The sequence below is a fragment of the Enhydra lutris genome, unplaced genomic scaffold (genome assembly GCF_002288905.1).
Source record: "Enhydra lutris kenyoni isolate GAN:26980312 unplaced genomic scaffold, ASM228890v2 scaffoldscaffold85, whole genome shotgun sequence".
Taxonomy (NCBI): Eukaryota; Metazoa; Chordata; class Mammalia; order Carnivora; family Mustelidae; genus Enhydra; species Enhydra lutris.
Window position 1 is genome coordinate 5,305,405 of NW_019154169.1, and position 27,034 is coordinate 5,332,438.

General features: G+C 50.5%; 1 protein-coding gene across 2 annotated transcripts; it reads right to left on the minus strand.

Moving 5' to 3' along the window:
• On the minus strand, positions 1-26,705 carry LOC111161478 (CAP-Gly domain containing linker protein 3). 2 transcript variants are annotated; one of them, XM_022525166.1, is made up of 15 exons: positions 26,522-26,705; positions 17,081-17,273; positions 11,267-11,489; positions 8,126-8,265; positions 7,947-8,040; positions 7,574-7,735; positions 7,055-7,173; positions 6,321-6,557; positions 3,949-4,084; positions 3,668-3,796; positions 2,876-3,019; positions 2,679-2,802; positions 2,411-2,475; positions 1,943-2,015; positions 1-1,541 (listed from the first exon to the last, which is right to left on the minus strand). In XM_022525166.1, exons 1-15 carry the CDS (start codon positions 26,602-26,604, stop codon positions 1,487-1,489), a joined length of 1,977 nt encoding a protein of 658 aa, XP_022380874.1. In that variant the 5' UTR covers positions 26,605-26,705; the 3' UTR covers positions 1-1,486. The 2 variants fall into 2 exon arrangements, with proteins under 2 accessions (XP_022380874.1, XP_022380875.1); XM_022525167.1 differs by lacking the exons at positions 17,081-17,273; positions 26,522-26,705 and adding an exon at positions 13,831-14,445.
• Positions 26,706-27,034: the final 329 nt, after the last annotated feature.

The window sequence follows — 27,034 nt, forward strand, 5'->3', positions numbered from 1 at the left end:
AGAAACATTTTTATTGAAGGGGATAGGGGTCATGCTGAGTTCGGGGACATGCAGTGAAGGGGCAGTCGTGAGCTGTCCTTGGTGGTTAGGGCCCCAGGTCCACCCTAGACCCCCTGGGCCTTTAGGTTCTCCCTCAGGCTGTTGGTTTGACCCGGGTGCTTGAGGTCCTTTGGGGCCAGTGACTCAGATTCGGTGTTTTGGACCTGTGACCAGAACGTAGATTGAAATAGGGGTTCCAGGATTTGCGATCCCCTCAAGGCCTTGGGGCCCTTCATATACTAGAGATGGAGGCTTTAGGATTTGGGGTTCCCTGGGGGTGGGGCTCTTTACATTTGGGTGTCTTGAGATCCATCGACTCAGGGCATTGAAGTGCTCCGGTTTCCAGGGATGAGAATTCCTGTTTGGGGTCTCCTGGTGCCTATGAACAGGGCTTGAGGTGCTCTGGGAGCCCGGGATGCATATCCTGACTGCAGTCTCCTCCATCCCAGGCACAAGGACTTCCATGATTGGGGTTTCCTGGGGGCTTGGGATTGAATTTTAAAATTTGGGATTCCCTGGGGATTTGGGGATTCTATGATTTGGGAGTTAGGGCCTTGAGGTCTTTTAGGAGCTATAGGACTTGGGGGCACAGGGGAATTTGGGACATGTACTCTGGGGTCTGGGATCCCCAGAGTCCCAGAATGGGGCCTCCAAATTTTGGGGTCCCCCAAAGGGGGAAGTCATTACTTAAAAAATAGAGAATTTTCTGGGAGCCTGGCCAGCACAGAGGCTGTGGGCCGTGTGGGGTGGGCTTCATACAAGGCACTGGGGGCTTCTTCAGGGCGCAGAGGGTAGGAAGACTTAGGGGTCCTGTAATTAGCACTTCCAGGACTGTTTTGGTGTCTGTAAATTGGGGGTGAGAGTGGGCTGGTTAATGTGGGTCTCTTCTTGAGGGGTAAGAGCGGGGATTTGTTAATGTAGGGTGTCTCTGATTGCAGTGTAACTTTTTGGGGTGACCATGGCAGTCACAACATCTTGAGGGGACTGATGTTAAATGTAGTTGTTACTCTGTTGCTCTGGAGATAATGACCTGTGTTTATTTCAAGGGGACTTGATGGAGGGGGGTGTCTTTGTTAATGGGGGAGGGTTCTGATCCACTGATGAATGACTCAGGAATGTTCTGCTCTGGAGCCATTATGTAGAGGTCACCATCCTTTGAGGTGATATGGAAACATGTTATTGGGGGGTCTGCTCTGAGGGGTTGGGGACAGGGACTAGCCTGAAGGTGCTACACTCAGGGAATCTCTTTCTGGGTACCATGGGGTCTGTATTTGGGGGTTACCATGAGGGAATCTGTTAATAATGGGGCCTCAGTGATCGAGGGCTGGCTAATGGGGTCTCTATTCTGGATGTGTTACTGGGAATCTCTATCTCAGGGTGACTCAGGGGTTCCTTGTGTCAGGAGATGCTAGAGGGGACTCTTTGACTCTGTCAGGTATCCAGGCCTCTAAGACTGCATCTCCGCCCTCAGCATCCAGGGAAACCAGCAGCAGAAGAGCAACCTGGAATGGAGAATCACATCCATCCGTCATACCTTGATGCAGAATACAGGAACATCTGGATTCATCACCACCCTCCTCCCCCGACCCCTACTCTTCCCCAAGTGACTAGGGTTTGGCCTTTCTGGATTCTGCCTCTACCTGTCTGGAAATGCCTTCTCAGGCTCTTGTGAAATTGAAAGTGTTTTGTCTCCTCTACCCACCCCTTAAGAGTGGAAGCCACCAGAATTCAGTGTGGGACCTCACCCCCTAAAAAACATTTCTGGGTCAGCTGACTAGTCACAAGTTTTGCTAACCTCTATTTCCAGCCCCAACCAGAAGCCCAGATCCCTGTGTCCAATGGCCATTTGTGCAACCTCTCCCTGAACATCCCCCTGGAGGTGGGCCAAGGGTGGGCTACCCACCTGGAGATGGAGTTCTCTGATGCGATGTCCTTTGGGGTCCGGACTGTCGTGAAAGTGCGCTTGGGTTGTGTCACTGAAGGGAAGGGCAAGGTCTCAGTTAAGGGGATGACAGACCCTCAATACCCAACCAGACTCCTTGTCATTGATACTTATCCATGTCCCCAATACCCACCTGAACCCCACATTCCAGTACCCATCCAGATCTCTTGTTAGTAACATTCCTTGTATCCCCCCATACCTACCCATGTCCCCAGTGCCTGCCCAGAGCCTTGTTGTTAACATTCCCAATACCCTACCCCATAGCACTTATCCTCTTTGGGATCCTGTCTCATCATTTTCCTGGGCCCTGTATCCCCTGTTAAGTCCTGGAAATTCTGTCACCAGCATATACCTGAGAACCCAAGACCCTTCCTCCCATCCCCAAACCCTCATCCCTCCTCTACCTCCTATATCCCAATCCCAACTCACTTGTCACTTGATGCACTTTTTTGGCTCCGATACTGTCCCCAGGGGGGTCAGTGGATCCACCAATCCTGGGGAGACATAAGAAGAGTGGGAGGAGTCAGAATCACAAGAAGCCAGGAAAGAAGCTGAACCCACAGGGTTCAGGAAGGGCTAGGGTATGGAGTGGGGGATCCACACTGCCCTGCTGGTCTGAGAGGAAGAGATGCCTGAGAAGCGTAGGGAATCAGGCTTCTGGGAGGTGCCCTGAGTTGGGGTTGGCCTTTGGGCTCACCTCTGAATTCGGGATGCTGGTGCAAAGACTCCATGCCGTGGGGGGCAGGTGAAGTACCGGACACCGAAGACAGAGCCATCATGTTTGCCAGTGGGCTGGTCTAGCTCAATGCCATACCAGTAACCTGCAGCAGTGGGGTGTCAGGATGCCTCAAGGTCTTACCTGCCCAACCCCCCACCCCAGATCACTGTCCTCACCAGGGGCAAAATCTGTCTTCCCATAGAAGCGCACGGTCCCTTGCTTCTGGCCCGCGACAAGGACTTGATCTCCAACCTCAGCCTTGGCTCCTTCCCGCTGCTGCAGGCTGCCCAGAGATGGGGATGACGGGGGCTTCTTCTTGCCTGGGGTAAAGGGTACAGTGGGAAGGAGTGGGGCCCCCAGAAGCCTGCCCTGGGGACCCCATGCCACCCAGAAAGACCCAAGGTAGAAACTCTGTCCTGGCTCCAGTCAGGACTCTAGACCCTTCCCCAGAAACAGGAGGGTTTGGGACTTGAAAGGAAACAATCTCAACTGCCAGAAAATTAGGCTGGGGGTGGGGGCACGGGGGTTAGGCCTGAAGGGAAACTGAGTCAAGAATCTGGAGAACCCCAAAATCCTTTCTCAAAACTGAGATTATCTGGGCCAAAGGAAAAACTGAGTCACAGAATTCAGAAGCCCAGAAGTTATCCTTTTAAAATGAAGGAAGGAGTTGGGTATGAAGATAAATAAATAAAGTCATTAAAGCCAGGAACCCCATAGATTCTTCCCTAAAACTGGGGGGAAAACCCTTGCCCTGAGGAGAAACTAAGTAACAGAAGGCAGAGAACCCACAGATCTTTTGAAGAACTGGGTGGGGGGCCAGTACTATGTCAAAGGAGAAACAGAGTCATAAAAGTGAATTCCTCTAACACAGGAGTTTGGGCCTGAGGAGAAACTGAGTCACCAAAGCCGGGCTACCCATAGAATATCCTCAAATTGGCTCTCCTCACCCAGAAGGCTCCCCCTCTAACCTTTGTGTTCCCTGCGGCCTTTGCCAGTGACACGGGAAAAGTCCATCCGAGGAGTCCGAGGTGTAGAGGTGACCGATGAAGGGGGTGCATCCACTACCTTGGAGATCTTGGACACAGAGGCAAAGAGACCTGCGGGGGGTACAGAGCCTGTGTGCTGGGAGTGGCCCAAGCCTCTGCCTTCTGCCCGGCCATCATCGCCCCACCCCCATCACCAGTCAGCAGCATCAGAACTACTGAGTGGACCCCACTGCCACCCCTTTTGAGCCCCAGGTGGGACTGACCCTGCTTCGGAGGGCAGATGAAGTAACGGACACCCCCAACACTGCCATCATTCTTGCCCTCGGGTTCATCCAGCTCCACGCCCACCCACTGGCCACTGGCGAACTCCGTGGTCCCGCAGAACCGAAGTGTGCCCGTCTGAGGAAACAAGGGAGGATAAGGTTTTGGGGGAGAGGGTCCTTGAGAGGCCATGAGAGATCACAGGCACACAGGCAGCATGGAGAATCGATGAGGGAACCCTGAGCTCCAATCTGGACACCCCCATTTACTGGCTGTATGACTGAACAGCACTGAGCCTCTGTGTCCTCATCTATAATATGGGAACAGAAATCACACCCACCTTATGGCATGGTTATAGAACTGCCCGGTTCAGCGCAGTAAACAGCCATAAGCCAAAGATAACAATTTAAATAAACCGAAATGAAATTTAAATTTAATTGCCCTGGTTACACTCACCACATTTCAAGTGTTCAGTTGCCACATGTGGCTTATGGCTACTTTACTGGGCAAGACAGACAGAATATTTCCATCCTCACAGATGGAAAGGTCGATTAGACAGAGCTGGCACAGCCTCAGAACAGGGCCTGGTGCTGAGTGAGGGATCAGTGAGTGTTGACTATTATTATCTTGCAACTTTGGTCAAATGACCTCCGAGGCCTCAGTTTCCCCTGTAAAATGGAGATAGCAAAGCACTTCATAGGCTGGTGGCTAGTTGAAACACTTGCAATATATGCAAATTCATTTAGTTGCCTTGAGCCTTCCGTGGGTATGGCTATGATCACTGTGTGAGGCTGCTTCATTCTCTAAGCCCCGGTTCCTTGTCTATAAAATGGGGGAATTGACAGTGCCTACTCTGGAGAATTGGTGTGGGAATCAGAAGACTGCCTGGCGTACAGAGAATGCTTGGGATGCACCAAACCCTATTCTAAGGGCTTTCCGGATTTTAATTAATTTAAGTCTCATACAACCACCTGAGGTGGGTACTCTTATTAGCTCCATTTTAGAGATGAAGAAACTGATACCTGGAGAGGGGAATCAGTGGCCCTAAGCCCCACAGCTGGAAAGCAGCAAAACTGAGACCTGCCTGAGTGCGTAACCACTGTGCTATGCTGTTTCTCTAAGAGGCAGACTATTATTATTGTTCTTATCTTCAGACAAAAGGCTTCACTTCTCTGAACCTCTTACAGTCTTCTGGGTTGTAAAATGGGGAGAGTCAAACCATTTTGCTTTCAGAATTGTCACGTGGAATTTGATTAGCTCAGGTACAGAAGGTGTTACAGATGGGGCAGATGCGTGCAAAACCCTTGATAGGGAAACAATGTGACTTTCAAAATTCCTCACTGTACAAGCAACGAAATTAAAATTCCTTCCAGTGGCCTGCAGGTCTGGTGTGATCCAGCCGCTGCTGGTCTTTCCACGTGTCCCTCCAGTCCTGCTACCCCTTCCCTCCTCTTGGCCTCTGGACCTGCTGATTCCTCTGCCTCAGGCATCAGCTCCTCACAGAAGCCTTTGGAGCATCCCAGCTAAAACTGACTGCATATGCCCTCAGCCAGGGGCGATTGACTAAATCCAAACTTTTTTTTAACCTAAAAAAAAACTTTTTTAAAGTAATCTCAACATCTAACTCAAATTCACGACCTTGAGATCAAGAGTTACATGCTCTACTGACTGAGCCAGCCAGGCATCCCTAAATCCAAACATTTAATGGTTTTTCAAAACCCTTGATGCTACCAGAAATTATCTTAAACTATGGGTTTCCTTGATTGGACATTTCTCCTTCATTAGAAAAAAATTTCCATGAGAGCGGGTCTGGGCTCATATAGCCTTTAATTCCCAAGGACGGCCTGGGTCCAGCATGGAGACACCAGAAAAAGAAATCAAAGCTGGAGGAATAAAGATTCTCTCTGCCCTCTGGGCATTTATACCTGCTCCCCCTAAGTGGGACCCCCACCTTTTCCTTTTCTTCTCCTGGCTCAACCCTCTCTATCATCAAGGGGGTGCATCCGTCCCAACACACTCCTGATTATTCTGACCTGTCCTTTTTTTCCCTAAGTACTGACCACTCTGGGAGCAGAGGTGGGCCCTGCCTAGGGCCTACAAGGCCCAGGAGAACTCACAGGTGCAGAGCTGCACTGATCACTCTGCTTCCTCTTGACACCCACGACTGTTCTGGGCTGACACTATCAGGTGATAGATCATCTTCCCTCCCTGCATTGAGAGCTCAGCCCAGGGTGGGGCACAAAGGAAGCATTTACAGAAAAACTGTGGGAATGACTGGGAGGGCAGGTGTCCAAAACAGAGAGACTACACTCTGTCCAAGGACCCAGCTCTGAGGCATGAGGGCAGCCCTCCCCACCTTTCCCCAGTCTCTGACCTTCTGGCCATCCAGCAGCACGCGGTCTCCCAGGCGCAGGCCCAGTGCACTGAGCATGAGATTGCCCGGGACGTTGTCATAGTTGGGTAGCGTGACCTTGGGGAGGGCACAGGAGAGCGGCACGGCCTCCTCCAGCAGTGTTCGCAGCTCCTTGGCCACCAGTGCCGCCTCTGCCTTGTCCAGGGACATGTCCATGGGGTCTGGGACCACCTCTGCTGGCACCTGTCCCTTTCGGTTCTGGGGACCAGTGGGAAGAAAGGAAGTGAGGAGTCAGGGGCACAGGCTGTAACTCCACTGAGCCCATGCTCCCAGAGACCCCTAATCTAGGTAAAGCAAAGGTAGAGCTAGGTCATACCCTAGGCCAACATGGGAATATGAAGGGGTGAGGCACTGAGGTACAGACCATGTCCCGGGGAAAGTCCACCCCCAACCTCAGGCTGGGGATTTCAAGTAACTGAGGGTGGAACTAGGGGTGAAGCCAAGGGAATAAAGGTCACACTTCAGTCTCTGGGGCATGATCTTAGGGAAGCCATGCCCCGGAAGAGCCCAAGCCTGGAATGGGACCATTGTGATGGTAAATACCAGCTACCACTTCATTTGTTGAATGTACAAATGATTTTTCTAAGGAGCTTCCAGAAATGCAAGGGATCCTGAACCCCTTCCCCCTCTGCTGGCCGGGCAAGGGTGGGGAAGGAAGAAGGAAGCTACTGGGGGCTGGGCCAGGGGTGCAGTACCCGCAGCGCTGGGTTGGCACCATGCTCCAGCAAACATTTGGCCGCACCCAGACACAGGTTGGAGGCAGCGATGTGCAGGGCTGAGCCATGGTTGAAGTCACTGCACGTGGAGTTCACCACTGGGTTGTGGGCGAGAGGAGGGTTCCAGGTGAGTGGTCTCGACACCCTGCCCTGTCCTCCAATACCACCTTACAGCCTCCCCATGCCCATCTCTTAAGCCACAGGCCTCAGTGCAGCTTCACATGCAAACCACACACCCCCCACCCCCTCCATCCCCATCCTCTTTAGGCCCTGCCCTCCCCAACCAGTTCCCCCTCTGCCGTGGCCCTGGGTCACGGATGTCTGGGCCCCATCTCCCGCATCTCTTGCCTCCAACCTACCACTATCTCCACAGATCCCAGGTCCCTCGCCCCTCAGCTGCCCCCTCCCCCAAACACATCTGGGGCACCCTCCCCCGGCTTCCAGCCTCCTTCTTAGGCCAGGGTTCCATCTCATTCCAGCCGGGTCCCTCCTGCTCACCTCTTGGCCTTGCACCCTTCAGCAGCACGCGCACCAGGTCGGGAACATCGAAGTAGGCAGCGTAGTGAAGCGCGTTCATGTTGGTCCAGCGGCTGCGCAGTGTTACATCGGCGCCCAACGCCAGCAGCTGCTGCGAAAGGCGCACAGCCGCAGCGGGGTCCCCTGCGCAACAGCCCAGGTCAAATTGCATCCCCTCCTCCAAAGCCTGGGTCCAAGGCACTGGGAAGGCCCTGGTCCTCAGGGACTGTGCTTTAGCATGTTGGGCTGCGGATTCGGGGTCGGGGTCTGAGGGGCAGGATTCTGAGTGGTTCTGAAGGTATCTGGTCTGGGGGCCTACGTGTTGGGGCTCAAGCTTTGGGGGTTTGGACCTTACCAACTCCATGGGCCCCAGCTTTGCACGCATAGTGGAGCAGTGTCATGTCGGTCAGCCCATCACGATCATTCACATGGCAGCCTCGACGCAGAATCTGGGAGAACCACGGGACCAGGGAGGTTTACCCAAACATGTGAGGGACCCTGTCCTCTCCCTCCCTGGCATCCCAAGTATCTTACCTCATTGCCGATGACGTCGATCTTGTGCTGGACTTGGGGTACCCACTGGCGCACAATGGCGAACAGTTCAGGGATGGTGGTCTGGGGGTCAAAGAGAATCTCCTGGCATGCCGGGTCATTGGGATCGAAGAATGTGAAGGCTAGGGCAGTAAGAGGTTCAAAGTCACCCCAGGCAAGCTGACTCCCTCTTTCCATCCTGAGGCAGGACAGCTCTAAGCTTTTGCCTTTAAGATCTTCTAATGCGCGGTCTCAAACCATATCGCACACGGGCCACAGACATTTTCTGTGTGGCCAGCATGTGGCTTCAAGATCAGAAAATTTCACACAGAACTCTGGACGCCCCTGTGGGTCTTGCCAAGTTGGAAAAATCTAGTAATCCTACAGAGCAGCAAACTCCACTCCTTGAAACTAAGAGTGTGGAAGGAGTGCAGTACCTTGAGTCTGCATGTGTCCCCCGAGGGCTGGGGGGTGATTAGGGGATTGGGGGGGGCTGCGATTGCTCTAGCACACTGCTACCCTGGCAGAGAATGGGCACAGTTTGGCTAAATCTCAAGTTAAAACAAAATAAAACAAACAAAAAAAACCCAGAAAACCAGGTTTTTAAGAAAAATCTCCATTTTTCAAATACTGTGCAGTACACATTAAAATGTACCCATGGGCAGGAGGTAGCTGCAGCCAGGCAGGGTGGGGGGCCAGAGGAACTTGCATCTCTCCCCAGGCTCTGATGACTGGTGCTCCCTGTAGCACAGGGCCTGGAGCACGCACGGCAGGAGCCCTGTGCGTACTGAATGAATGAGGAAATGAATACCCAGATGTCACACAGCCCAGGAAAGCGCCACAGACACAGCGTCTCCAGGAATCAGCCTGTGGGCTCCTTTTAAAACCCCAGTCATGTCACAGCCCTCCTTGGCTCAGAACCTGGCCCAGGCTCCCCCCGACACTCGAATTACTGACCACTGTCCTCCCCGCAGCCCACAAGTCCTGCACAAACTGGCCACGTCTGTTCTTTGCACTCATCCTACCCAGCCACACTGGCTCCTTCTGTCCTCCCAACACGCCTGGCACATTCCTGTCTCAGTGGCTTGGCACTTGCTGTTTTGCTTGCCTAGGACAGTGTCTCCACACCCCCACCCCCCACCCCGAAGCCTTCTCAGGGCTTGGCAGGCTTTACCCAAACGTCGCTTCTTCAGGGAGACCTCCCCAGAACACCCTGTGGAAATCAGCACCTGTGCCCTTCCCCATCCTGGGCCCCTTTTTTCCTTCTTTAATCACAGCCTATCCCACTACTGAACAGTAACTTGTTTACTCCTTCTTCCTTCCCTTTCTCCCTCCTTCTTTTCCTTTGTTTTTCTTCTTCCCTCATTTTTCCTCTTTTCCTCTCTCACGTGTCTCCCTCACCAGGATGTAAGCACTACGTTTCAGTGCTGTCTGTTCGCTCCCTTCTCCCTAAGGTCCAGAACCGCAGCTGGCATGCAGTGGGTGCCCAAGCAATGTCCTGCTAAATTAACTGCACACAATTTCATTCACAAATACACAAGTTCTTCACCAAATCCACCTCGGCCCCCACCCTCTCTCCTAGACCCCATTTCCAGATTCCTTCATGTTCTATGACCAAAACCCTCCTTGTTCTACGAGCAAGAGTCTGAGGGAGGCAGGGGTGGGGCACAGGGAGCAGCCTACACCCTCTGACCTCCCACCAGGCCACGGGCCCCAGCCATGTCTAGCTACATTTCCAAATGAGGTTTTCCATTTTCCTGGCGTGGATTCCTTGCACCGGACACCCAGATAATGTTCTCATTTTTCTATCAGACTGAGCTCAACTTGGAGCCTCTCTGACCTGCCTCTAGCAGGTGACACGGTCACAGATGCCATCCCTAGTGACCCCTACTCTTTGAACCTGGTGTCTAGTTTCTGAACTTACAGCTGCTGGGAATTCCCAGCCAACATCTTCTAAAAGCCCCCTCCACCTTCTGTATCCAGAAGGAACTTTTAAAAACATAAATCAGATCCACCACTCCTGCTGCTTTTAAATATCTCCCCACCAAGTGCCCTCCCTTAATCACACTCATTCAAAGTCCTCACAGTAGCTCCTAAGGCCCTCCCAGATGTAATCATTACCAAACGCTCACCTTGACTCCCATCACTCCCTAACTACAGCTTCAGGATGGTCTTCTGTTCCTGCCCAGGGATTTTGCACTAGCTCCTCACAACCGGGAACTATTTTTCTCCAGCTCTCCTGTGGCTAATTCCTCCTCATGCTCTGGGCTTTAGTCTAAATCCCACCTCAATCAGAAAGACCCACTCTGACCACTCCATCTCAAGGTGTTGCCCCCAGGCCCCCCTATTATATGTCCCTCCTTTATTTCTTCCATAGCATTCACTCCATCTGACTTGCCTGATTTAACTATTACTTGCTCCCTCCTGAGAACAGGGATCATGCCTGGATCACTCACCATTAAATCTCTATCACCCAGAATAAAGCTTGTCAGAGTAGTAGCAATGGTTAAATATGCTTGGTGAATGATTAGACACCTTCGGCTTCTCCAAAAGAGGCTACCCCCTCTGCTCCACAACTTCCAAACTCAGAGCCTTTACTCCTGTAGTAATCTCTCTGGGTACTCCATTCCCCTGGCCCTTTCTCTTGTTAAACCCCACTCATCCTTGGGTCTTCCTCAAATGCTACCTCCTCATGGAAACCATGTCTTAAAAAGCTCCTGCAGCATCCAGTTCTTGGCAAACACAATTCTCATCATGTCTTGTAATTATACATTTATATTATATTACATTGTTATCAGTGTAGGTTGTCACTGAGGCCTGTAAGTTCTCTCAGGGCGAAGACTGGGTCTGTGTGGCTCCATGCTTTGCCCCAAGCTCCTAGCATAGAGCCAGGTCCATGACAGGCTTTCAGTAAATGTTTGTTGAATGACTAAATGATTGAATGATGTGTCATGAATCAAAGATTAGGATTATTCCAATTCCGTTCTCCAACGGGTGAATGAATTAATTAATGAAGGGGGGAGTCCAAGGCCAATACTCCCCTGGACCACTTTCAAACCCCCCAGAATCACCAGCAGAGCTCAGCCCAACCTCCCTGGCCACCTATGGCTCCAGACCAAATTGCAGGGTGGGGAAGGTGGTTACCGTAGTCCTTGGGGAGGGGGGCAGGTGCCGAGGGGTGCACAACAGGCTTCTGCCGGCGCTCCTGGGTGGGGCTGGGGGCCTCGGGGACCAGCTCATCCTCCTCCTCTTCTTCTTCCTCCCCCCGGAGTGGAGGGGCCATCGGAGCGGGATCTGTCTTAGTCATGGTCTTTAGTGGCCCTCCGGGGGGCAGGTGTAGAGTTTGGGGGCGGCTTTCAGGCAAATCCTGGAGACAGCGGTCAGTTATAGAGAGCGCCCCACGGGGTCCAGCGTGTGAGCCCCCAGAAGCTCCCAGAAGCTCCAAGGCCCTCAGTGGCTCCCACGCCCCCAACTCTGGATTTTGGGCAATCATAGCGACGACCATTACCCCTCAGAGGACCCTGGTATGCGGGCCCAGCGCCTAGCACTTCCCCCAGGTCCAGCCCCCCATTCTTCTCCTCCCACGTCAGGCCCCTCGGTCTAGGCCGCCCCCTCCCCTGGTTTGTTTATCTCGGGATGCAGGATGCTTCGCCCCTCCCCTTCTCCGCGGGCCTCCCCTCTACCCATCTTACCTCGGGCGGATGGGGCTGGCGACCAAAGCTGAGCTTGGGGAGACTGGAGTAATGGGGTGTCAGTGTCGGGGGAAGTGATGGGGGAGGAGAGGGAGACAGAAGGGGACGAGGCCCAGACGCCAACAGGGGATGGGGGTGGAGAGGGAGGGGCGCTGACGGCGCATGCGCAATGTCCCCCCCCCCCCGACCAGGCGCGGGGGCGGAGATACTGGGAGGCTCCTCGCTTTGATGAAAAGACTTAAGGCAGCATTGAGAAAGGGATAGGCGCGGAGGATGGAGAAAGAAGAGATGGCCACGAAAAAAGATGTGAGACATCAAAACAGAGAGAGATGAAGCAGAGACAAGGGTAAAAGGAGAGGGATGGGAAAGCAAGCACAGTTCTTTTTTGGGCATACGCCTGGGATATAGCCTTCCCGCAGGCCCGCAAACCAGGCCAGTTAGGGCAGGGGTCTTAGTGTGGTGGTGATTATGAGTATTTGCTCTCTCTCTGAGGTCTCAGACCTAACTCCTTCTCTATGCTTGCCGCATATAAAGGGTGTCTCAGAGAGATGATTTTGTAGACTCCTTTCATCCTCTTTGGTCATCAGTCATGTTGTTATCATCACAGAGTGCTCAAGAGCACTTACCAGGCTCCGAGAGGTTAAGCCACTTGCCCAAGGGCACACAGCAAATAGGTGATGGAGCTGACTTGAAACCAGACAGCCTGGCTGGAGAATCTGGGCTTTTAATCACCATGCTATACGGCTATAGCAGTGTGTAGGGTACAAAGCTGCCAATGAACCCCTCCAACCCTCTCCAAACCTGTATGTCCCCCAAGAAGACCTGGAGCCAGCCCAGGGTCCAGGCCTTACTGGTTCCATCAACCCGGTTTGGCTGTCATGCCTGCATGGCTGTGGGCTGCAATGCCCACAACCCCAGCCCAAAGATGACTGGGTGACTTTGCCTTCCACCCTTCATCCTTCTAATGGTCAGGGACAGCAATTCCATTTCCAAAATAGTCCCAGAATTTAACCCCTCACCTCCTTTCCCCCCACCCAGGCCCTCATCCTGGTCCTTCCTTCATCCTCTCACACCTGGACTATGGCAGCAGCCTCTTCCCTGTTTTCCCTCCGCCTCCTCCCTTATCCCACAACTTGTTCCCTATAATGCAGCCACCGGACATAACACATCCCACATCAGGGCCCTCCTTGACTCAGAGACATCTGCTTGCTGCACCTCATTCTAGATAAAAAACCCCAATGTTCTCAACTGCAGCCCACAAGGCCCTGGGTGAACTTTCCCCCATCGTCTCTCCAGCCTCTCCTCTCACTCTCCCTGGATCCACTGCACTACACTGGCTTCCTTGCTCCTCCTCAGTGCAGGACCTTTGCACTGACTCTTCCTTCTGCCCAGAACGCTCCTCCCCCAGATACTCAGTTCCCCCTCTCCCCTTGTTTAGGATTTTACTTACTGGCGCCTTTTCAGGGAGACCTTCTCTGCTTTATCTAAAATGGCACCCCTACACACACACACACACACACACACACACACACACACACACACACACACACACACACACACACACAACTTTCCCTGCTTGTTTTTTTTTTTTTTTTTTAAGATTATTTATTTATTTGACAGAAAGAGATGGAACACAAGCAGGGGGAGTGGGAGAGGGAGAAGCAAGCTTCCTGCTAAGCAGGGAGCCTGATGTGGGACTTGATCCCAGAACCCTGGGATCATGACCTGAGCCGAAGGCAGACACTTTACGACTGAGCCACCCAGGGGCCTCACCCTGTTTCAGTTTCTGCCATAGCAACACTGCCTTCCTCCAGCTGACACCCTGGATGTTGGGCATTTCCAGGGGCTGTTCTCCCTGGAGCATCCAGCCCGTATGCCTTCCATGCAGGTGCTCTCATCCAAGTGTCTGTTCAAACACTGTGTCCTTAGAGAGCCCTCTTCATCCATCCATCTGCCACCCCCACCCCATTACATTTTCATTTGGTCTTTACAGCACTTATCATCTTCTGAAATTACCTTGTTTATTAGTTCACTAGTTTGTCTTCCACTCAAGCAGAGCAGGAGCACCACGCGGGCAGGATTTTATTGGCTGTGTTCACTGCTGTATACCCAGCTCAGCACCATACTTGGCAAAGGGTATGAGGGGCTCTTCAGAACTCGATAAAATTCTCCCCAAAAAAACAATCCTTTTTCTGCTCTGGACTGTTTTACCGGCTGCAAAGGTTCAAGCTGGGGGCAGCAGAGACCTGGCACCAAGGAAAATAAGGATTGATGGGCCTTGGGCCCAAGTCAGCCCCAAGGTTCAAGGGGTCCATAGAAGGAGGTGCTTGGAGCCAGGCTCTTGAGGGAGGTGCTACAATGGCCCAGTCGTGGTGGTGGGGCTAGACAGGCCCATGTATGTGGAGTCTCTCTTCCTGTTTTCTGTCATCTGTCCCACAACATTATCTGTCCTGGAGCTCTGGCTTGGCATCCAGTGTGGGAGATGCAGTACTCTGGGCAATGACCACAGCTTTGTCGGCCACTCCACAGAGGATGGGATTCCTCGGGTCCAGCGAGCTGGGCAATCCCAGACAAAGAAGTAATAGAGATGAAGAACACAGGGCAGAGAGGGGAGGGAAGGAGAGAGGGAAGAGAGGAGGGGAGAAAAAATGGTGAGGAATAGGGAGGCCAAGGTGGGAGGGAGATGTCAAGGAACAGAGAGAGATCTTGGCAGAGACACTTGTGGGGAGATAAGGGAAGAGATGTGAAGCCAGAGAGACATTCGTTGGGGAAATAAAGAAGTATGGGTAGCGGCATCCAGGTGGCTCAGTCGTTAAGGTCATGATCCCAGCCAGGGTCCTGAGATAGAGCCCCGCACCCGGCTCCCTGCTCAGCAGAGGGCCTGCTTCTCCCTCTCCCTCTGCTGCTCCCCTGCTTATTCGTGTTCACTCACTGTCTCTTTGTCAAATAAATAAATAAATAAATAAATAAATAAATAAATAACTCTTAAAAAAAAAAAAAGTATGGGGAAACAGGAAAATGTGGGGGACATGGAGAGAAAGATACGGAGATAGGCCAGACACAGAGAGGGACAGTGATATAAGGGACACAGAAAGATGAAGGTGAAGAGAGACATGGAGGAAATGGGGAGACAGACAGGAGGGCAGAGAGATGGGGCAGAGAAACATAAAAGATGAATGTGGGAAGAGAGGAGGACATGGGAAAACGGGGATTGAATGAGGGCAGCGGAAGCAGAGAGAGAGAGACACTGTCAGCCCCGGGGCCCTGGCAGGCTTCATGAAGAGTACCAGGCCTGAGTTGGAGCTCTGTCCCTGCTCTTCTGTGTGTCCCCTTTGTGCCCCAGCATGGTCCGGTCACAGGCTGCCAGGGCAGCCACACTGCAGTTCCAGCTGACTGCTACTGGCTGTCAGTACGAACCCAGTGCTGCTACACCTGTTGAGCCTTCAGGAAAGACCAAAAATTATTTTAAAACACTGATGTTGAGGCCGGAAAAAGTCATATCCGCGAGGCATGACCAACCCCCTGGCTGTCAGGCTGGGACACCTTAGCTACACGCCTACTTGGGGTGGGGGGCTCCTTTTTAAAAAAATTTTACTTATTTATTTTTTTAAAAGATTTTATTTATTTGAGAGAGAGAGACAGAGTGAGAGAAAACATGAGAGGGGATGTCAGAGGGAGAAGCAGACTCCCCATGGAGCTGGGAGCCCGATGTGGGACTCAATCCCAGGACTCCAGGATCCTGATCTGAGCCGAAGGCAATCGCTTAACCAACTGAGCCACCCAGGCGCCCCTCCTTTTTTATAGACTTTTCTTTTTTAAGATTTTATTTATTTGAGAGAGAGGCAGAGTGAGTGAGAGAGAGAGAACCTGAGTGGGGTGAGGGGCAAAGGGAGAAGCAGGGTCTCTGCTGAGCAGGGAGCCCAGTGAGGGGCTCAATCCTGGGACTCCAGGATCATGACCTGAGCTGAAGGCAGATGCTTAACTCACTGAGCCACCCAGCCACCGCGGGGCGGGGGTTCCTTTCTGAAACCCCTTCTCACTTCTCTTGTTCAGCCAGGGTTAAGAGCCCTGGAACCTCCAACTTGGCCCTAGGGTTTTTAGCAAGGAAAAGGCCTAGTCAAACTGATTCTTCAAGAGAGGATACCCTCCTCCAATACTCAGTAGTAAAAGCAGGAACATAAAGGCCTTTAGATGGGGCCGGGGTGACTCCGGTAGAAAGGCTGCAAACTCAAACTCAAGCTCTGTTAGGGGCCCGGCAGGGAGCTCTCCAATAGGAGGGCACTGGCCTGCTGTGGAGTCAGACCCCTGGCTTGAATCCTGGTTGTGCATCTTCGTGGCTGCCCGACTTCGGGCAAGTTACTGTAGCGTCCTGGTGCCTGTTTTTCCATCTGAAAAATGGGGACCACAGCTGCATGAAGGTCATAGTGAGTTTTCAGTAAGTTATTAACAATGTCTGGCAGAGAGAAAGGGCTCTTTAAATATTATTAAGAAACAGAGCAGCCATTACCCTGCTCTGACCAACAGTTGGTAGGTGTTACCAGATTGACTTTTCTCAAGAAAAGCCAGACACTTGGAAACATGAGTGAAGTGTTCTGACTTTTAAATACCGGTCTCTGGTTTAAAGGAAAAGACACAAGCTATGGGGGCCGGGTGGCCACACTCACGGGGCTCGGGGGGCCCTCCTGGCACAGCTGCTGTGCCAGCTGTTCTAGGGCCCGCAGCCGCAGCTCATGCTGCTCCTGGCGCCGCTGCAGGCTCCGAACCCGCCGCCGCAGCACTCCCAGGACAACGTCCAGCCTGGCCAGCGGGTGCTGGGCCTGGACTCCAGGCTGCGGCCTCGAAGGAGCAGGAGGAGGCGGCAGGGAGGTCAGGAACACGGTGGTCGCAGCCTCAGGGCCTCCAGATGCTGACCCCAGTACCACAAGGGGCACAGGGCCTGGGGCCGAGACAGAGACAGCAGGACCAGGGGACAGGGGCGTGCCCTCTGGTGGGGAGGGAGGCACAACTGGCTTCTCAGTGCTGCGGGAACTCTGTTGCCTCTGGAAGACAAGGCATGGGATGGGGGGAATCAGGGCCAGACTCCAAGGGGTACTGCCCTTGGGTGAAGCCAGACCCCCAAGGAGGAACTTCCCTCAGGGCTGAGGATCAGGTGGCAGGGCGGAGTCAAGAGACTCAGGAGAGGAGGGCTGGGGATCAGACTCCACGGATTAGTTCCAGGTGGGGAAGACGTGCTCAAACTCCAGCAGTGGGACCTCCTTTCACTCACCTTAGCAGGGGTTGCCGAGGAGAAAATGGACGGCACTGCATCGGGCCGCAGGTAGCGCACACCCCAGCGCCACTGGAAGCAGGAAGGCGTGAAATGCTCACTGCACAGGTGCTGGTGGCAGCTGGGCTCCCAGTCCTCGTGGCCCATGTGCCGCAGCCAGGCCTGTAGCCGGGGGCCATCCTTCAGTGGGAACCTGCCAGGGATTGTGGGGTCAGAGGGTCAGCCATACCAGGTGCAGTCCCAGCCCTCTCTGAGGCCATGCACACCCAGAGATCCCTGGGCTCCACACCTCGGTCTTCCTAGGCTGGGAGCTGGCCCTCCCTCCTACTCAGGCTTGCTCTACCACCCACCCGCATCCCCTTCTTCAACTCCACCTTTGCAACACTCAACATCAGCCCACCTCTCCCACCTCTGCTGCCCCTCCCATCCAGCCTCCATCCTCTCCTGGCTGGAGTTTTGCAGCGGCCTTCTTCCTGATCTCCCCATCTGTAGCCACAATCTGTTCCTCCACATAAGCCTGAGAGAGCAGTTTCCAAAACCGGACAAATCTAGAATGTGTCTACATTCATGCAGGCGGGGTGGCATGAGAGATGAAGAGAGATTTAAGAAACATCCATTTGCAGGCTGTGAACCTCGTCTGCAACAAATCATTCCATAAAAAGACATTTTAACACAGTTGGGGAAAATTGAGCATGAACTGGGTATTTGATAGTGCTAAGAAATTAATTTTGCTAGGTATGATAATTGCATTGGTTTATGCTTCTAAAACAGTCCTCTGTTAGAAAAACATTTTGAAATATTTATAGGTAAAAGAACTAACATCTGGGACTTATTTTAAAATCACGCATTAAATGTTTAAATGGGTGAGGGTAGATGGAAAAGATTAGCAAAATGTTGACAACTGGTAAATCTGACTGACAGATGCATGAGAATCCGTCATATAACTCTATTTTTTGTGTATGCTTGAAAACACCTGTTAAAAGGTTTTTAAACAACCCCACAACAAAAATTAACCCTATTAAAAATGGGCAAAGGACTTGAACAGATAGCTCTCCAAAGAAAATATACAGATGGCCAACAAGCATATGAAAAGATGCTCAATATCACTCATCATTAGGGAAATACAAATCAAAACCATCAGATAGCGCCTCATAACCACTAGAACAGCTATTATAAAATGCAAAACAGGGGTGCCTGGGTGGCTCAGTGGGTTAAAGCCTCTGCCTTTGGCTTGGGTCATGATTTCAGGGTCCTGGGATCGAGCCCCGTGTTTGGTTCTCCGCCTGGCAGGGAGCTGCTTCCCTCTGTCTCTCTGCCTGCCTCTCTGCCTACATGTGATCACTGTCAAATGGATAATCTTATAAAAAAATAAAAATAAAAATAAATAAAAAATAAAATGCAAAACAGGGGTGCCCGGGTGGCTCAGTCAGTTAAGCATCTTCAGCTCGGATTATGATCTCCAGGTCCTGGGCTCGAGCCTGGCATCAGGCTCCATACTCAGTGGGGAGTGTGCTTGTCCCTCTAACTCTCTCACGCTTACATCCTTGTGCACGCGTGCTCTCTCTCTCTCTAATAAATAAATACATAAATAAAATCTTTAAAAAAATAAAAATTGAGGGGCTCCTGGGTGGCGTAGTCGATTAAGTGTCTGACTCTAGGTCTCTGCTCAGGTCATGATCTCAGGGTCTTAAGGTCAAGCCCCATGTCAGGCTCTGAGCTCAGCGAGAAGTCAGCTGAAAGCTTCTCTCTCCCTCTCCCTCTGTCCCTCCCTGCACCCGTGCATGTATGCACATGCTTGCTCTAAAATAAATAAATAAATATTAAAAAAAGTTTAAAAAATGAAAATTAAAACAAAACAAGTGTTGGTGAGGATGTGCAGAAACTGGAACCCTGTACGCTGTCGGTGGGAAATATAACATGGAGCAGCCGTTGCAGAAAATAGTAAGGCACCTACTCAAGAACATCAAAAATAGAATTACCGTATAAGGGGAGCCTGGGTGGCTCAGTGGGTTAAAGCCTCTGCCTTCAGCTCAGGTCAAGATCCCAGGGTCCTGGGATCGAGCCCCGAGTCAGGCTCTCTGCTCTGCAGGGAGCCTGCTTCCCTCCCTTCCTCTCTCTCTGCCTGCTTCTCTGCCTGCTTATGATTTCTGTCAAATAAATAAATAAATAAAATCTTTAAAAAAAAAAATTACCGCATGAGCCAGTAATTCTTTTTCTAGATTCAGACCTAAAAGAATCGTTAAGTGGGGTCTCGAAGAGATATTTGCACATTCATGTTCATAACAGCATTATTGACAATAGTCAAAAGCTAGAAGAAACCCAATATCCATCCATGGATGAATGGATAAAGAGAATGCGGTATACGCATACAACAGAGGATTACTGAGTCTCCCAAAGGAAATTCTAACACATGCTATAATATGGTGAACCTTGAGGACATAATGGTAAGTGAAATAAGCCAGTCATACACAAAAAATACATGAGGTAGCTAGAGTAGTTCAGTTCACTGGTTTCCAGAGGTTGGGGGTAAGGGGGGCAGGAAATTGAGACTTGTTGCTGAATGGGTATGGAGTTTCAGTTTTGCAAGATGACAAAGTTTTGAAGACTGGTTGCACAATAATGTGAACATCCTTTTTTTTTTTTTTTACTTGACAAAGAGAGATCACAGGTAGGCAGAGAGAGAGGAAGAAGCAGGCTCCCTGCCAAGCAGAGAGCCCGATGTGGGGCTCGATCCCAAGACCCTGGGATCATGACCTGAGCCGAAGGCAGAGGCCCCAACCCACTGAGCCACCCAGGCACCCTCCCCCCTTTTTTAAAGATTTTATTTATTTGACAGAGAGAGTAAGAGAGGGAACACAAGCAAGTGGAGTGTGAGAGGGAGAAGCAGGCTTCCTGCTCAGGAGGGAGCCCATGTGGGGCTCGATCCCAGGACTCCAGGATCATGCACTGAGCCAAAGGCAGACGCTTAACAACTGAGCCACCCAGGCGCCCCAATAATGTGAATATCCTGAATATTACTGAACTGTATATTCAAAAATGGTTAAGATGGTAGATTTTATATGTATTTTACAATTAAAAAAATTAAAAATTAAAATTTAAAAAAAATGAACTAAATAAAAGCTTTCCCTGTGAGAGTAGGTGGGGGACTCTCTGAGACTCAAGACTGTCCACAATGAAGATCTCATTTTCCAGCTTCATCTGCAGCCAGGAGTGGCCACATAACTGAGTTCTGGCCAGTCTGTCCTATGGCAGTTGTGAGAACCTGTGACACATTAAATGTTTATTTTAAGCAGTTAAATTTTGAGACAGTTTTTGTTATATGGCATTAGATAACTAATATAGTCGGTCATCCACATTCCACCTGCACTATACATTCTACATCTGTCACATCATTTACTTAATATTTTTCTTAAAACTGACCAACTTTAAAAATGAAACAAGGGGCGCCTGGGTGGTTCAGTGGGTTAAGCCTCTGCCTTCAGCTCGGGTCATCATCTCAGGGTCCTGGGATTGAGCCCCGCATCGTGGACTCTCTGCTCAGTGGGAAGCCTGCTTCCCTCTCTCTCTCTGCCTGCCTACTTGTGCTCTCTCTATCAAATAAATAAATAAAATCTTTAAAAAAATGAAACAAAAACACCTCAAAGATAAACTTTATACCACAACTGAAAATGGAAGAACAAGTATCAATTCCACGAACAGAAGCTGACCAGTAAGACAGCTGGATACCGTCATCTGCCTGGACATCACACAGCCCTAAAACAGAGTGTGGAGGTATTCTATGCACTGACATGCTATTGGCGGCCATAGACATTCAAGGAAAAAACCAAAGTTCCAACAGAGTATATCCACTGTTAGTAATTGTGGGAGGCTCGGTAACAGCCCTCAAAAGATATGCATGTCCTAATCCCTAGAACCTGTGACTACTAGGTTGCAGGACAAAAATGTGATTCAGTAAAGGATCCTGAGATGAGGAAGTCATCCTAGATCGTTCCCTGGGCCCTACATGCAATCGCAAGGATCCTTGTAAGGGGGTGGGTGGCGAGTGGATGTGAAAACAGATGAAAGAGAAGGTGATGTGACCAAAAAGGCAGAGGCTGGAGTGACGTGGCCACCAGAAATCAGAAGAGGCAAGAAATGGACTCTCCCCTACAGCCGGCATCTCTGGGAGTGCCACCCTGCGAACACCTTGATTCTGCCCAGTAAAACTAACTTGCACTTCTGGTCTCCAGAAGTGTGAGAGGATAATTTCTGCTGTTTTAAGCCATCAAGTTTGTTTCAGTATCCACACGAAACGAATACAGTAATAAGGGGGAAATTAGGACATGTATTCATGTTGCTTGTATTTGCATAAGGAAACTGGAAAAGACACATGAGAAAGGAGGTGAGCAGGATAACAGAGATGGGCCTGGGAGCAAGACTTCCCAGCCAAAAGGCCAAGGGCCAGGGCAGGTGGGGGTGGGGGTGGGGTACAGCTGGTGAAAGAAGACAGAAGGGCTGACTCAGAATCTAAGCTGTGGCACCCAAAGAGTAGAACCCCAGGGCACCCAGCCAGGAAGTCTGGCTGCCGCAGTCCCTTTTGCCTCTGTTTGAGATCCAAATCCTCATCAACCCCATTCTGCCTGGACACACACAAGAAATCTCTTGCAGCAGCATTCCCCACCCCCTCCTCTTTGGCAGAGACTGACAAGTGACTACTCCATACCTCCTTTCTTCTTCCTTACTAACAAAAAACTCCAACTTTAGTTGAGGTCAGCATGTGCTGTGCTGAAAGACTGTTTCCCAGATTCCTCTGTGTAGGTGGGGCCATGTAACCAAGTTCTGGCCAGTGAATGCTTTCGTGTTGTGTGAGAAATCTGGGATGGTACCTTAAATGTGAAGGGGTTCTCAAATGGACCAGGGCAGCTCAAAGGGCAAAGGAGGAGAGTATCATGAAAGCCCTCTTCCTCACTTGGTCTTTTTCTTATTCTCCTTTGTTCCTGTGGATAGCAACACTTTTATAATGGGTTCTCTAAAAATCTACTTTAGGGGTACCCGGGTGTCTCAGTCAGTTAAGCGTCTGCCTTCAGCTCAGGGCATGATCCCAGAGTCCTGGGATTGAGCCCCTCATCGGGCTCCCTGCTCAGCGGGGAGCCTGCTTCTCCCTCTCCCTTTGCTGCTCCTCCTGCCTCTGCTCTCTTGTTCTGTCAAATAAATAAATAAAATCTTTTTAAAAAATAAAAATTAGGGGCACCTGGGTGGCTCAGTGGGTTAAAGCCTCTGCATTCAGCTCAGGTCATGGTCCCAGGGTCCTGTGATCGAACCCTGCATCAGGCTCTCTGCTCAGCGGGACGCCTGCTTCTCCCTCTCTCTCTGCCTGCCTCTCTGCCTACTTGTGGTCTCTCTCAAATAAATAAATAAAATCTTTAAAAATAAATAAATACAAATAAAAATTTGAAAAAATCAAAACCTACTTTAAGTGGACAGTGTCCTCCTTTTTTATAGAATAGTGTAGTCTTGTTGGTCCTCTTTCTAGATCATTTAGTGGCATACACTGCTAAAAGTTCTTCTTTTCCAAAAAAAAGTTATTTTCTTCCTTACTAACAGTCAATTCAAAATGTCTTCAGAGTGGCTCAATGCAGCTAAATTACTACATTTCCCTGTCTCCTTTGCAGTTGGGGTGAGTAATGATGAAGAACTCACCACTGGGTGGGGTTGCTGGGAAGGCTGGATGAAGGAGCCTAACTCAGTATACAGTTGGAGCCCCTTTTGCTCTTCGTTCCTTCTCTTTCCTTCTTACCAGGAATAGTGGGCTATGATGGCTGGGCCACCTGGCAGCCATCTTGCATGGCAGCTGCGTGCCAACGATGGCAGCACAGAAAGATAGGAACCTCAGCCCTAATCACTGTGGACCTGCCACACCAGTGCTGGTCTGTCAACCTGTGCATTTGTTTTATTTGAGAGAAAAGTAAACCCTTGGTGGATTCTAGTATCGTTCAAAGTATTTGCTGCCCTTCCCCACATGAAGATTATGTATCTCTACCGCACTGACCTGAGGCTTGCCGCAGACTTACTTTGGCCAAGGACTGAAAGTGACATGGGCGACTTCTCAATATAGCATTTATGACGAGCCACTGGGTGACTCTTCCTACTTTCTCTTTCCCTCCTCCTACAAGACCAGCAATATTCCATGTGGGGAGGTTCCTTTGGCCTGAGTCCTAGGTTAGCATATTATACAGTAGGTCCACACATGGTCTGCAAAGGACAGAGTAGGAATGAGAAATAAACCTCTGTTGCAGTAAGAGATTTTTTGTCTGTTATTGTGTCTGTATAACTTAACCATATAACCTCCATAATTTTTTTGAGCCAATACTATTTCAGGACTTTCTTACTGTCACCCAAATGCAATTCCCAACTCACAGGTTTCCCATTAGAGAGGGCTCTCATATGTCCCAAAAGGGCTGAAGACAGAACTAACGAATGGTTCCTCTGGCTGTCTGGCAGGCTCCCATGTTATTCTCTGGCAGCCACTTCCCTTGACAGGTTTCACCTTGTTCCTTCCTGCCATCCACGCCTTCTCCTGAATCTCCTTTGGTAACAGCTCCTCATCAATCTCTTATTGACCATGTGGCTTCTGCAAGACTGATTCGGGGATAAGCCTTGAGGTGGAAATGGGTTAGCCTGTGTGAGGGACAGCCTGGCAGCCATGGGTGGGATTTAAACAACATAGACGTGAACTGATTTTTATAAAGTCATCTGGCTGCTCTGTACAACTGTCGTTGTTCTCCTCGTTACTGTATGTGAAGCACTTATAACAGTGCCTGGCACACAATAGGTGATCTCTAAGTAAGCTGTTATTGGTGTCCGTCTAAGGGACGCAGAAGTGTAGGCAAGGAGGCCAGAAGCAGCTATTACCACCGTGTCTCAATAACAGATGGTGGCCTGAACGATACTGTGAGAGCAGGGGTAATGAGAAGGGGTCAGGCTGGAAATGTAGGGGTTTTCTGTTATTTCCTAACAGTTTACTTAGGATTTTCCCATTTGCATTTATAACTGTGTTGACACAGCGTGAGGGGTTTTGCTGTGATTGTTGCAGGGGATGTGTTTGGAGGGTAAAGTCCAAAGATGGGTTGATGGACTGGACGGGGATAACATGCTGAAGAAAGGATCGGGAGTGACTCCCAGGTTGTATGTCCAGTTCTTTAATGTTCCTTCACCTATCCATGAGCTCTGTCCGGACAGGAACAAGATTTGTCAGGGTCCTCTGGGTCCAGCAGGGGCTTTCTTACTCCAGGAGACACTCAGAGTTGCTGAATTAATAGAGTGCCAGAGGTGACCTATGTAAAAAAGTAAATCTGGACACACTGATCTGAGTTTAAAGACTCCTCTGCATCACTCCTACTCTGCATCAGGGTCCCTCAAGGGACATGGGCTGCTGGGGTTCCTGGGAGAGGGCATCTAGAAGGTATTAATGAAATTCACCCAACAAATATTTACTGAGCACCCACTATGTGCCAGGCCCTGTTTGAAGACTGGGGAAATAACAGAGAACAAGACGGAAAAAAATCTCTGCCTTCATGGAGCTGATATTCTAGGGGGCGTGCGGAGAGAGAATAAATGAATACATCAAATATGTGACATGCCAGATAATGATAAGCATTAAAAAGAAAAATAAAGTGGGAGAGGGTTATCATTTTACACAGAGTGGTGACCATAAAGGTAAGACCTTTCCACGTAGAGGGAAAAGCACAAAGTCCTTGAGGCAACAATGTGCCTGGCATGTTAGGGGTACACGGAGTTGCCAGTGACACTAGAGCATAGGGGTAAGGTGTAGGAGGGAGGAAATGAGGTCATACAGATATTGGGGATCCAGCTCCTGTAGGGCTTTGTAGGGCTTTCTGTCTGCTTCAGTCTCATCTTTTTGTCTTTTATAGAGTGAAGTGGGACCCAGGGGAGGATCTGTTGGTTTTTTGTTTTTTTGTTGTTTTTTTGTTTTTTTAATTTACTTGACAGAGAGAGAGAGATCACAAGTAAGCAGAGAGGCAGGCAGAGAGAGAGGGGGAAGCAGGCTCCCTGCTGAGCAGAGAGCTTGATGTGGGGCTCAACCCCAGGACCCTGAGACCATGACCTGAGACAAAGGCAGAGGCTTAAACCACTGAGCCACCCAGGCACCCCACCCAGGGGAGGTTCCCTGTGATTGCATTTGGGGATGAGTGTGTGGGAGTGGGTTGACCAATGAGGAGGCTACTAAAATAGTGCAGTCAGGTGGTAGTGGTAAGGGCCAGAACCAGAATGCAGGCAGAGAAGAGGGTCAGAAGTGGTCAATTCCTGATGTATTTTAAAGGGAGAGCCAGCAGGATCTGCTGATGGTCTGGATGAGGAACATTTAGACCAAGCACATTTAGACTAAGGCCACAGGGAAAAACCTGTAGTCCAAGAGAGTCAGGTTTATTTACCATGACAATGAGGGAAACTGCACACCAGAAGTATGAGAAGTCTCACTCAACAAAGGAAAAGACAGGATTATTATTTGGATTTGAGAGAAAGGTAAATTTTAGGTGAAATGTAAATGAAACTGGATAGGCTTAAAGCAAAGGAGAACTGTGTGGATAGATACTAGGTCAGGATTGTGAAGTGAGTCCAGGATCCTGCCTCCTTGAAAGCAATAAAGTTTAGGAAGATGTGGAAAACTGTGTCCAGAAATGCCCTTCCTGAAGCTCTGCACCTGGATAGAAGCAACTGAGGTTGCTTCTCAGTGTCAAAGTGACAACAACTCCAGGCATTGAGATGTTTCATTTTTACTGATATAATCCCAAATGGCGAAGTTTATGGCAGCCTATGATTTTAGAGAACAAATTTTCCTACTAAAAAAGCAGCAGTCACTCAAAGAAGGGGAATTTTTTTCACTTACATCCGCATGTCCCTGAGAAAAATACAGAAATGTTTTTCCTATTCAGCCGGATTTTCCCGTGTTTTTTATTCTAGCCGGGGTATAAGAAATGGGAAGACAGATTTTTTTTTTCTTTTTTTACAGTTCAAGCTAATTTTTACTTTCTCGAGTGTGAGGAAAGAAAAGAGGTAGGGATGACTCTAAGGTTGCCAGCCCTCAACAACAGGAAAGATGGAGTAAACTCTTAACTAAGAGAGGTTGTGGAAGGTTTGGGAGGGAGACAAGATCAGGAGCTCAGTTTCGGATGTTTTGCGTTTGAGATACCTCAAATTCGCGGAGATTACCAGCGGGAAGTTTTAGGCTCCCTCCACAGTCCTACTTCTCACACTCGCACCTGTAATTAATAGTTTATCCCTGCGCTTTAATACATCTGCACCCTTGTATGTGCTCTGTTTAGTGCTGAGAATACCGACTCTTCACTTTGCTACTAGCCCTGCTTCTAGACACCTGCAAGATGGACCAGCGCCCGGCACAGCCGCAGTTACCCTCGGGCCCCGCCCCGCGCTTGCGCTCACTTGTAGAAGCTCACAGGACGGTTGTCAGCGCCCAGTAGGCCCGCAGTGTTGGAGCAGTTCGGAGCCCGGCAGTACTTGGGCATGGCTACTCGACCCGGTTAAGTCCTGCCCAGGCTGCAGTCGTGCTTTGGTCCTCTCCGGGTGCCGCCGAACCCCGCCCCGCCCGCTCTTCGCCTGCCTCACGTGACGGCCCCTGGTGCCACGTCACGTGCAGGGGACTAGAGCGCCTGCGCGCTACGCGCCCAGCCGAGTTACCACAGTGATGCTCTGGTCACGTGGCAGATGAGGGCTAGGCGAGGCCTTCCGCGCAAAGCCAGCTCTTAGCCACCCGGCCCTTACCACATGTTGAGGGAGAGGTGGAGTCACGGCTTTTTTGAGCCTGCGCCAAGTGGTCCACTTTCAGCTCCACCCCTACGCTTACATCCGGGCGACTGCCCCTGTGTGGGTGGTTGCTTGGGGATGGGGAGTGTAGCAAAAAGCGAACTGGGGGCGTTGGTTTTAGCTACGTAAAAG

Excerpts from the sequence above, each read along its gene's own strand:
- LOC111161478 (XM_022525166.1), bottom strand. The coding sequence starts at position 26,604 with ATGCCCAAGTACTGCCGGGCTCCGAACTGCTCCAACACTGCGGGCCTA. Across the intron at positions 2,476-2,678 it reads CCAGCATCCCGAATTCAGAG|GATTGGTGGATCCACTGACC; the intron begins GTGAGCCCAAAG and ends ATGTCTCCCCAG. Across the intron at positions 1,542-1,942 it reads TCAGAGAACTCCATCTCCAG|GTTGCTCTTCTGCTGCTGGT; the intron begins GTGGGTAGCCCA and ends TCTCCATTCCAG.